Source organism: Ruditapes philippinarum, unplaced genomic scaffold (assembly GCF_026571515.1).
Source record: "Ruditapes philippinarum isolate M1 unplaced genomic scaffold, ASM2657151v2 ctg13867_1_1_1_1, whole genome shotgun sequence".
NCBI classification, from domain to species: domain Eukaryota; kingdom Metazoa; phylum Mollusca; class Bivalvia; order Venerida; family Veneridae; genus Ruditapes; species Ruditapes philippinarum.
The window spans coordinates 15,401-26,189 of NW_026867264.1; the positions used below are offsets into that span (position 1 = coordinate 15,401).

The 10,789-nt window shown below is 32.6% G+C and overlaps 2 protein-coding genes across 2 annotated transcripts; one reads left to right on the top strand and one right to left on the bottom strand.

Annotated features, from left to right (window-relative positions):
* The first annotated feature begins 675 nt into the window (after positions 1-675).
* On the top strand, positions 676-6,085 carry LOC132735448 (uncharacterized). Its single transcript, XM_060722393.1, has 6 exons — positions 676-1,470; positions 1,829-1,941; positions 2,347-2,398; positions 2,893-2,984; positions 3,955-4,292; positions 5,443-6,085. The coding sequence occupies exons 1-6, from the start codon at positions 1,392-1,394 to the stop codon at positions 6,083-6,085; spliced, it is 1,317 nt and encodes a 438-aa protein (XP_060578376.1). The 5' UTR covers positions 676-1,391.
* A 194-nt stretch (positions 6,086-6,279) lies between these two features.
* LOC132735447 (uncharacterized) lies at positions 6,280-8,417 on the bottom strand. Its single transcript, XM_060722392.1, has one exon. It carries the CDS (start codon positions 7,749-7,751, stop codon positions 7,191-7,193), a length of 561 nt encoding a protein of 186 aa, XP_060578375.1. The 5' UTR covers positions 7,752-8,417; the 3' UTR covers positions 6,280-7,190.
* Positions 8,418-10,789: the final 2,372 nt, after the last annotated feature.

The following is a 10,789-nucleotide window of genomic DNA, read 5'->3' on the forward strand; positions in this document are numbered from 1 at the left end:
GTTAGATAACGTTTAATCTAGAGTACTCGTTAGAACTTCATTACAGGATAAAATAGCAAATAAATATTTGATAATTTATCCATAATTATTTTCATTGAAATATGTCTGAGACCGGTAAAATTTAATCCCAGAAAATAAAATTAATTAATGTTTTTTCTTAAATAATTTGATTTGCAGTTTGTGACTTTGTATTTATAGATAAAAAATCCATGCATCAATTTATAATATACTCGTGCCGCTTTTGCAACACAGTAAACGGAATTGGACGGTCATGCGTATATTTCGTCAGTACATCATTTGTCTCATACGAATGTATCGTGAGAACGCGCGAAATGTTAGCGTATACATATATAAAGACAAGGCTGAAGACCTTTGTTAAGTTTACCTCTTAACAACAGCATTATCATTGTATCATTGTATTGTTCCCACAGTAAGAAGTCATAATGAATTTACTGCTGTCGCTTTGAAGTTTTGCAATCAGTTTTGTGTAAAATTATGTTTCTTGTATGTGTATCAAGCTGTCTCCTTTTTTCAAACTCTGTTTGGCTTTTATGACAGTTTTGTACGGAATTCCATAAACGACAGCCAGCTGCTTACTACCTACTGTTTACTGCCTACTGTTTAATGTTTCCTGCCTACGGCGTACTACGTGTATTTTTGTCATGGCCAATTGCCTACTGCCTACTGCTTACTGCCTACTGTTTAATGCTTCCTGCCTACGGCGTGCTACGTTGTCGCTGATATGGCATGTAAAAGCGAAAGGGTTCCGAATTCTGTAAGACACATGTTGGCGGGAAGTGTCAGACGACAAACAGACAAAATCGCTATTGTGGTTCAAGGAGGTAAGTTGATTTATAAATAACAATTAATGTGTATATCCTATGATCTAGTTAGATTGTTTTGAAGCACAAGACGTTTCAGCTCAAACCATCCTGGCGAAAATTTAAAAATATGTCGACCCTTTCTATAATGTTTGAATATGTAACTGTTGAAATCATATAAATACCTTCCCAATGGACTATACATGATTTTTGGCAATATATTGGCCCCTTTCAAGGTCGGACGGATGTAGATTCGGGGTTGTCTGAGCTAACGTTTGTCTTTGCCAAGGCTCGTTCGCAATGGAACCAATCACTGCAGGTTGGAATTTCCCTTTCGTTAAGCTTTATTACCCAGGAAAAGATTATATCAGTCTTCATGCTTGGTATGCTCCATTTTGTGGGTATTGAATTATAATAATGCTATGAGATACATATTAAATCAATCAAATGATTAGTATCATTCGGAGGTGGGGTATCAATTTAAAGAATTTGTTTGATTTATATAAATGTCATGCTGTTAGTGCATATGTGTAAGTCTGAACATATATTTCTTTATTTATTAGATCAAGTATGGAAAGACTAGATATCACACAAATTGGCGAATGGTTGAAAGAAAATGGCCTGGGAGTATATGAAACAAAATTTGCAGGTAAATTATCTTATTGTCATTAAGATTCTAATTTCACTTGTAAAATGGTATCCTTTAAAAAACCTGATAAGATAAGTTAGGAGAAAAATGAATTGCGTATTGGTATAACAATATACTTATAACCCAGAGGCTAAACCGTTTAAACTCTCAGCGGAAGTGAGAATCTCTATTTTTTTCAATATGCGAAGGTCTTACATTAGAGGACGAAAAAAATTACCTTCTGTCAGATAAACAGATAAAATCCAGTGTCAATCCTGTGGTAAACGTTTGACTTTCACTCTGAATATATATAAAGGAATTTATAGAACTGTCCATATCATAACTTGTGTTCAGTGTTTTTTAAATCATTAATTTACAGAGGAACAGATAGATGGGATGGGACTGCTTGGATTGAACGAAAATGACCTGGAGAGCCTTATACCCCAAAGAGGACCAAGGGCCAAATTACGTTTCTTGTTAACGAAACAAAAGGTTTGTTGGTACTTTGACACTTTGGGTCACTCCAGCTTTAAATTAAAGTGATTTTAAGCCAATCGAAGGGTGTATAGTGAGTGAACAAGTGAAAGTCAAAATAAGTTTTACTTTGAATGAATAATTAAAAATGCTCATGACTAAATAACAAATGTCTGTAAATACCATAACAACTCTTAATTAACTGTTGCTTTCAATTTGTAAAGATATCAAACATCGGTCAATCACAATTATGATAGTCAATCTTTCAAAAAAAAAATGGTTACGAATTTAAGGATGTTAATAAAGTAATATCCCTCGAACATTGTTTATATATCCAACACTTTTAGAAGTGTACAATTTACTGCCTATATACGATCAATTCATGCAATAACATAAGTATGATAAAGCTATCTTATGTTGCAGGATAGCGAAGTTTCAAGTCAGACGTATCCAGGAATATCTGGTAGTTGCCAAGGTAAATTTGATTTCACGTTTTTGCCTATAGTTCATTTGTTAACCTGATTAGAAGACCCTAACTTAAATATTTGGCAAGTAGAATAACCCATTGGCATGTTAACTTGATAACATGTGCATAATACTTTGACAAGTTAATATGTTGTTAGCACAAGTCATCATGATTCTTTAACAAGTTAACATGCTCTTTGCACATGTCATCACGATAATTTGACAAGTTAACATGCCGCTTGCATATGTCATTTTCAAATTACTGTTGCAGTCGGTGTTTAATTAGTTTTGATAGATGAATAAGGTAAATGTCTTCACACGTGTTGAAAAGCTTATGAAATATATCTGTTATCAAACGTTACTACTGTAACACATTCGTTTCGTTATTTCAATGGAGATTTACATATTAACATACATATATAATACATTCAAGATATAAGCAAGACAATGTAACAATAAGTCTTCTCCTTATTTCTTCTCCTAATTTTGTTTTGTCACTTACAGATGATGCCATTTCTCTAGATAAATCAGTGTCTTCCGTCAAAGAGAAACTAAATCTCATTAGAAAACGGCGCTTGGAAAGATGTTCTATGCAGGTAAGCCAAAACTACCGTTGATTATCATCTGTAGTTAAAGTAGAGACATATCTTAATCCATTACCATATAAACACAACTTTTAACGCCTTTTTCATCTCCCCTTTTGATGTCTCAAATGGTGAAAAAATGCCTTATCGAGGTCCCGACACTTGTTTTAAATGCCTTATCGAGACCTCGACACCTGTTGTTTTTTTGTTAAAAAAGTGATTACTTTTTCGGCGCCGCCACTACCAAAAAGACAAATAAGGGGGTGCCAGAGGGGGTGTCCCAACTAGATGTTTGAATGGGGGCTGCCGCACCCTCATCTAAAAGAAAAGTTAGGACTTGTGAGAGGCTAAAAATGACCTCAGGTCGTTTATAAGGTAACGTGTAAGCAACTTTGAAAATCCTTTAACTCTATCTCAATCCCTAGAGAAGTTGCAGCACTTTGAAATCAGTTTTGATGGAAAAAATTAACACACAATACTTATTTTGGGCAATTTTGAGATGTCCCTTGTTGCCATGGTAAAGGAAATTTAAGACTGAGCATGCCGTTACAAAGGCAATGGTCCAGTTAATACTTGTGCCAAGTTTGATTAGTATAAAAGCAATTTTTATAGTTTCATAGCAATTGCATCTTAATTGTAACGGGATACTTTTCAATGAAAACAGCCTTTTTAAAAAAAAATGCTCAAGAGCGGTATTGGGTTTAAAACAAACTATTTGATCCGTGATGATAGTGAGCGTTAATGTATGAAGGTCAATGAATTTGTTTTCGGAGCATTATGTAATTTGTTGCTTCATATAATGAAAAATATTTGTTTTTAAAGTAATATATGTGTATTCAGTGGTAACCTAAATCGAAAATATATGTACTTTGTTTGTAAATCTGTATTGTATGTACATAACTGTCTGTTTCAATAATTATCCAATTTGCCATATATTATATTCCATTTAAAAAGTCAATAAAATGTTTAAATTATTTTATAGACTGGAGAATCCCTTGGATTGAAACGACCTAGAAAAGACACATATAAGATAACATTCGGCTGGTTAAAGAAAGTCGGGAGCAAGTATCGATATGTTATGCCCAGGAAGGGAGGTGGTGCCAAAAAGGCAGATGTGCCACGTGCTGCAAATTACATGGAAATGTGTAATATTGCGCGCAGCCTCTTTTCTATAGCAGAAAGAGATCATTGTTACCTTGGCAATTTCAATGGCGAGCCAGTTTCGACAAGTATTATGTGTGAGGATTTCGTAAAAAGCAGTAACTTTGTTACTCTCCCCAGACTTTACATTGTAACAGTTGTGCCTCAGACATTAAGCAGGTAAAATAAATCAACAATTAAATAGAGGATATTTGTTTGTTTTGCATGTGAGATTGAAATATAATTTCACTGAGTGAACACCAGATGCAATATGTTCACGAGTGGCGTAGCCACGAGTGAAAATATTATAGCTGGTGTTCACGAATGTAATATATTTCAATCTTATATGTAAAACAAATAAATTTTCTTTTATTTCATGCTTTTTAAGTGATTTTAAGTATTTTTACTGATTTTGCCGCGTACCGTCGCGCATTCTCCTTTGTGACGTCATCACATCATGACGTCACATCATCAATTTTGAAAATATAGTTCTGTTAAATTTCTCTAATTTTGTTACATTTTTAACATGATGTATGGGAAAGTCGACTTTCTTTTGCTAAAGAAGCAAAATTTACGTATGACGGCATTTATTTCTGCCTGTTATTCCATTAAGTTACGATTTTCTTTTCATCCGCATTCAGATATAGTCCGGCTACAGTGAAAATTATCGAATATTAATGTATTGTTTGCATTGACCGTATAGTCAGTATGCAATTAATAGGTTGATGAATCAAACAATAATATTTACTGTCAAGAATTATTACCACAAATCACACTTTTCAAAAATTTTTGCTAAATCTCAAATAAATACTTGCACTGTGGGCAGACAATATTTTCTTTATTTTTACTGCTGTAGGTCAATGTTAAATTCCACATATCATAGTTTCTAAGTCGATTTTTGGAAACAAATTTTATTTCATTCTAAATGAAACATATATAAGGTTGATTATAATGACAATATAATATGACAAAATATTTAATGATTGCTAACAGTTACTACTTGTTAAAATTCTTATTCTGTAAATCTAGCGGTATTAGTATAGGTATTATTGCCATCACATTTGAGGTAAATGAGCGAAAGATAAAGGTCATTGTATAACCATTCTCCATCTGTCCTTCAGTTTGACATTTTTTTCACATTTTTGTATTTAGTTCGTAACGCCTTAAACCCTTAAGAAATAATTATGATAACTTTTTTTAAGAATTAGAGATAGATTTCATTAGTTTTGGCCCTTGTTTTACCACTGAAATAGTCAAAATATGCTGATTTGTACTTATTGAACATAAAAAAATTTATTTCTAATAACTACGCTTATTTTATATTTAACAGTGATAATGACATAGATGCACGGCGCTCACTTTCTCCCCCTTGCTTGACCCCTCAGAAACTTGTAGATGTACTTACGGCCCAGAAGTTGGATAATTCTAAAACTGAAATTATGGCTCCAGAGGTAGACAACAATGAAAATGTAATTGTTGTTGTAGAAGAAGAAGCAGAAAAGAATGCTGAACTTGGAGATTGTTGTGTAATCAAAAGGCAAGTTTCAATGGAAGAAGTCCATGAGTATATAGAGCAAATTGTTTCCGAAGAAGAATATAATCCAGGAGAAAATGAAAGTTTTCGCCTGGCAGGTGAAAATGATACCCCAGTACAGATGAGAAATACTTCCGTTATGTATTTTATTGACTTGATGAAGCAGAATGGAAAACAGTACAAAGTTGTTGATTCTGGCTGGGGACCGTTTGTTATACTGCCAAATGAGGATCTTTGCTCTTTCTTTTCATTAAGAGATGGATTTGATATGGACAGTTCAGCACTTATTTGTCCACCGGTTTTGTATTTTCTGGCATTGAATAACATTCCATTTCAGCATATATCCGAAAATGTTATCAAAGTAGATGATGATGTACTTCAAAAATATCACACATGGCTTGAAGAAATGAAAATCTCGTTAAAAATGTTAAATAAATAAGAATGATGCTATTTTTAGAATTGGGTAATGGTACATGTACTATAACATAAACATTATCTTAAACAAGGATTTTGACATGAACATAGATTATGGTATTGTCAGATTATGATATGAAAATGGACTATGACATGACCATAGACTTTGAAGTTCTGGTGACTTAAAACGACCCTTTTTCTGTTAGTCATATTTTTTACTTTAGTTTTAATTGCATTGCTGGAACAGTGATCTTTTGTTGTTTTATAATAGCATCTGTATAAAAAATATTCTTATTACCAGATTATATTTGAGCTATTGTTTTGTATAACCATATATAAAATGTATACACATATTCACTTTAATCACCACTTTTATATATTCTGTATCTTTAAGAAGTCTTATTGAGAGGTGATATCTATAATTTTATTTACATTGTATTTTTTCTGTTTATTATAAAATGATGCGGAAAGGGAATTTCGCAACTTTAAGGTTACAAACTTTATTCAATTAATGATACAACATGTACTTCTTTTTTAAAATGCTGCTATTTAAAAGCCTCATGCTTATTGTGTAAAAATAACAAACACCAGCATACGTAAATGATAAGCAAAAGTGTTTGCAAATTAAACACACCGTATTCAATCATTTGTAAAGATTGCAAATATACCACCTAGTAAATATACTATATTAAGTATATATATGAAGTGTATTTAAAAAAACAGTTCTTTCTAGAGATCTGACATTAATTTGAAGTGTTTACCGGTCATCTATTTCTATTCAATGAATGCTAATACAAAAAAAATATTTAAGCCTTTTAAATGTGTTATCATTATCAGGATGGTCCCTTATTGGGGCATGGCAGTGTAAAAGTTTCTTTAAATAAAAAGTTTTATTGAAATTAAAAATATTGATTTCCTAGTTCCTAGTTTATTTATTTATCTTGCGTGATGTTATGGTGAAAATTGATGGAATTTGAAAAGAAAAGAAATGTCCATATTACATGTACATGTATTCTCAATTGAAAATTTCCAACAAATGGTCGATTTATGTTGGTTGAAAGCTAAGTTTATTTCTTGTGTATATGGTCCATATGTAACATAGTATTATCTAAATCGGAAAAACCCGATTACTATAATTCCATTAACTCGTATAACCTTTCAAACAAAATCATTGCATCGTCAAGAGTGGAAGGTAGTTGAAGATTATGCAACAACATCAGTTCCAGGGCGATTTCTGAAAATTCATCTGAAGCTCCCATTTCTGGTAAATTAATTGAAAATATTTCTTGACAATTATTTAACAAGTTACGGTCAACCGGTTTACTCTGGTCTTGTGCACCATATTCTTCAGGACAATCATACAGAAACGATGGACGCCCAACAATACATTGATTAGTCTGTTTTCTTATCCTATGGTCATTCCATGTCTCCAAAACTAGCTGTAGCTCAGACTGTATCACAGGCATAAAACAAAATCTCAGACATTCAATGTGGAAGGCATTACTGAGATTTAAAATACCACATGCCACCATGTCTTTGAATAGATCTTGATATGTCTTTGTATAAGTCATGCCTAAGTAACTCCAAAATCTTTCAATCCTTTCGTTGTGAACTGACTTTCCAATTATTACGCAATTTGTGACAAGTTCATCATCTCGCTCTTGTCGAAGTAGCGCATGAACATCTGCCATAGCAACGTTTTCTGTGCCAGCGTCTAATCTTAGACTATGTGGAATTATGCCAAGTTTTCTTACTGCTTTCAAGTAATATGTGCACACAACATTAGGGTCATTGTTTGTACGGCCTACCACCAACCAAACTAGTTTTCTAGACCATCCGTCAATAGCTCCATGTAAACAAAACCCGAATTGTTTCAGCTTATCATAGCCATCACAATGCCATATTTGATTTGGACCTCTGACTGAGTACACTCTTCTCACTAGTCTACCAGTTCGTCTATCAGACAACGCTACAGGTGTTAAGATTTTCAATATGTCATTGACGGTTTGTCTGAAAGAATAAGCATATCATCATTACTATATATTTTATTATATAATTTAAGTATAAAATTTGAATAATCATACTATGGAAATGTAGCAGTACGACTTGTTACTGCCTGACTATATTTGGAACTATCCACTTCAACATTCGGTCAATTTCTTTCATGCAGACATACATTTTGATTTTTCTTCAGAATGTTAAATCTTATTATTTGTTTTGTAATAAACGGATGGGATCCAAAGGTATTCCATTATTTTTATCCAATTAGATGTAAGTACGATGTCTGGAAGAAGTTCCGTATTGCATCTTGTAGGTCTGTACAACAAGGCTGAAGCATTGACTACTAAATCAATTCTCAATTTTAAAGCAGCATGCCTCCAGATTCATGGCAGTTTTCATGACCATTTTGAAAATGTATTTAAAAGAAGTGAACAAAGAAAACAATTTACACCTTGCAAACCGCGCTTACAATTCACGTAAATTACCAAAAAGAGGTTAAAATATACACAAATATCTCTTACTGCGTTAGTAACACAATAGAATTAGAGTACTTGACACTGCAAAATCAGTCATAAATCGCACATAACATGTAAATAATAAATTATTTATTGAATTTTTTTCTTGAGATCTTATTACATTTTTCTAAAGACTGAATTTCTTGATATATTTTGGCTCATCTGGAGGCGTGCAGCTTTAAAGTAAAATGTCTAAGTCTAACTGCTCATTGTCAATAAAATAAATAGTTTATAAATGAAATTTTTTCCTTTTAAAATTTCATTAATGTTTCATTAATAAATTTAGTATTGTTTTAATTGAAAAAAAAAACTTATAATAATTTTTATAAATTATATTAGCTTACAATATACGCACAGTATGTATTAATTTATACAGCTGGTGTGTTAGATTAATACAAATAAGTACTGAAAATATTATAGAAAATAAAGCCAGAAAGAAAAATATGTAGTTTCACAGTTGTGAAAAGGTCTTATCACCTAGAAACTTTTAAATCATATTTTCGTTGAAGTCTATACTGCATAGGTCTTATACCCAAACTAATAAAACTACCTCCTGCAAGTTCATGTTGCTTTGCTGCTATTATGTTATCATATGGTGACTCATTGTCCCTTCTTTTCAAACCAAACTTTTTCAACAATCGTTGGATGTGACGAGCACTACAAAATACAAATCATATTTACTAAATATTACTTCCACACGTATGTGTAAACATAACATGTTCGTATAACTTAGGCCAAGGAAGCATTTTCACAAGGAGTATGGATGTCAGAAAGGTAGATTGGTGTGAGGAACTTATTTTGTAAAACAACTTTTTTGTTGAGCAAATCAAGTTTGGTGAATATGGGTTATAGAACCTCACCCTGGGGGTAGGGGTTAAGTGGGTGTTGAGTGTGACATAAAAAAAGAACTTTGCGATTTCAGGGGACAGGGGTCTCGGGGCTTCCCCCGGATAAAATGAATTTGCAAAATAAATTGTGCTTTCTGGTTCATTTTGTGAAATTTGCTTCCTTTCATAAGGAAATTTCAGACCCATGCAAGGGCTTGAGAAATTATTCTTATCTTTGAAGTTTTAAATACTTGATATTATCTTGAATCTTGCTGTACAATAAATATATCCAAACTCCGATAGAGTTATATTTTCCATGCTTATCATTCTATTTACAATATTTTAATTGTAACATGATAAAAACATAAATAAATCAATGCACTGTTGTCCAGTGCAAGCCTTGACAATGACTGTATTGTAGTATAGATATACAATAAACTAATATTGGTCTTGTCCGCAAATGGGTATCCTACTTACACTTTAAATCCGAGCTACATTGACCAAGTGTAAGATATTGAAAGTAGTTCGTGTATAAATCCTTACCGTGTGAACCGAGAATATTTTTTTTATTTTGAACGATTTTATCAATTTAGCGTGCGACAAATACGACAAATTAGTCAGATTTATTGCCTGCTTCTTCGGTTTGAGTTCGGGAGAAGGTGGGGATGGGGGGGGGGGGCGCGTGAGCGCTGACTCATCAATCAAGTCGACCAAATCAAAGAAGCGTTCAAAGTACCTTGTGATTATCATTTCACAGGAATACTAAATGATTACAACATATCTTTAAAACGCAAGCAGTAGAATTGTATGAATTACCTGTAAAATACTCCATGCTTTTTACCAATCACAGCCTTTATCTCAGATAAACTGTAGTTTTTCGACCAATATTGTCTCAGAAGACCCTCCATTTTTACCTAAACACTAATGACAGAAGGCGGTAATTGATTATTGACTTGAAGGCATTAAGCAGTGGGCAGTAAACAGTGGGTAGTACATATTATAAAATTAGCAGTAGGCTTTAAGCAGTAGGCTGTTAGCAGTTTGCAATTAACAGTAAGCAGTAGGCAGCTGGCTGTCGTTTATGGAATTCCGTAGTTTCGAGATATACGGTTACCACGCAAACTGCCATTTTACAAATTAATCCAAAACGTTAACTTATATATTATTTTTTTAATTATTCATTAAATTTTACTCAACAAACAACAAAATTAGAAAATTATATGAAAGACTTTCTTCGATATGTTTAATTATTTACAGATTTCATGTTTATTTTTATCATTAGTGTTCATTTAAAAAGCATGAAGAACAATTTTTAAAAAAAATGTGTGGTCAGATTATCATTTGATTGATAAACATTCTATGAAAGGATTAGATTTTCATAAAACT

Coding starts and splice junctions, on each gene's coding strand:
- LOC132735448 (XM_060722393.1), top strand. CDS start 1,392: ATGGAAAGACTAGATATCACACAAATTGGCGAATGGTTGAAAGAAAAT. Junction 1,471..1,828: donor ATATGAAACAAAATTTGCAG/GTAAATTATCTT, acceptor ATTAATTTACAG/AGGAACAGATAGATGGGATG. Junction 2,399..2,892: donor AATATCTGGTAGTTGCCAAG/GTAAATTTGATT, acceptor TGTCACTTACAG/ATGATGCCATTTCTCTAGAT.
- LOC132735447 (XM_060722392.1), bottom strand. CDS start 7,751: ATGGCAGATGTTCATGCGCTACTTCGACAAGAGCGAGATGATGAACTT.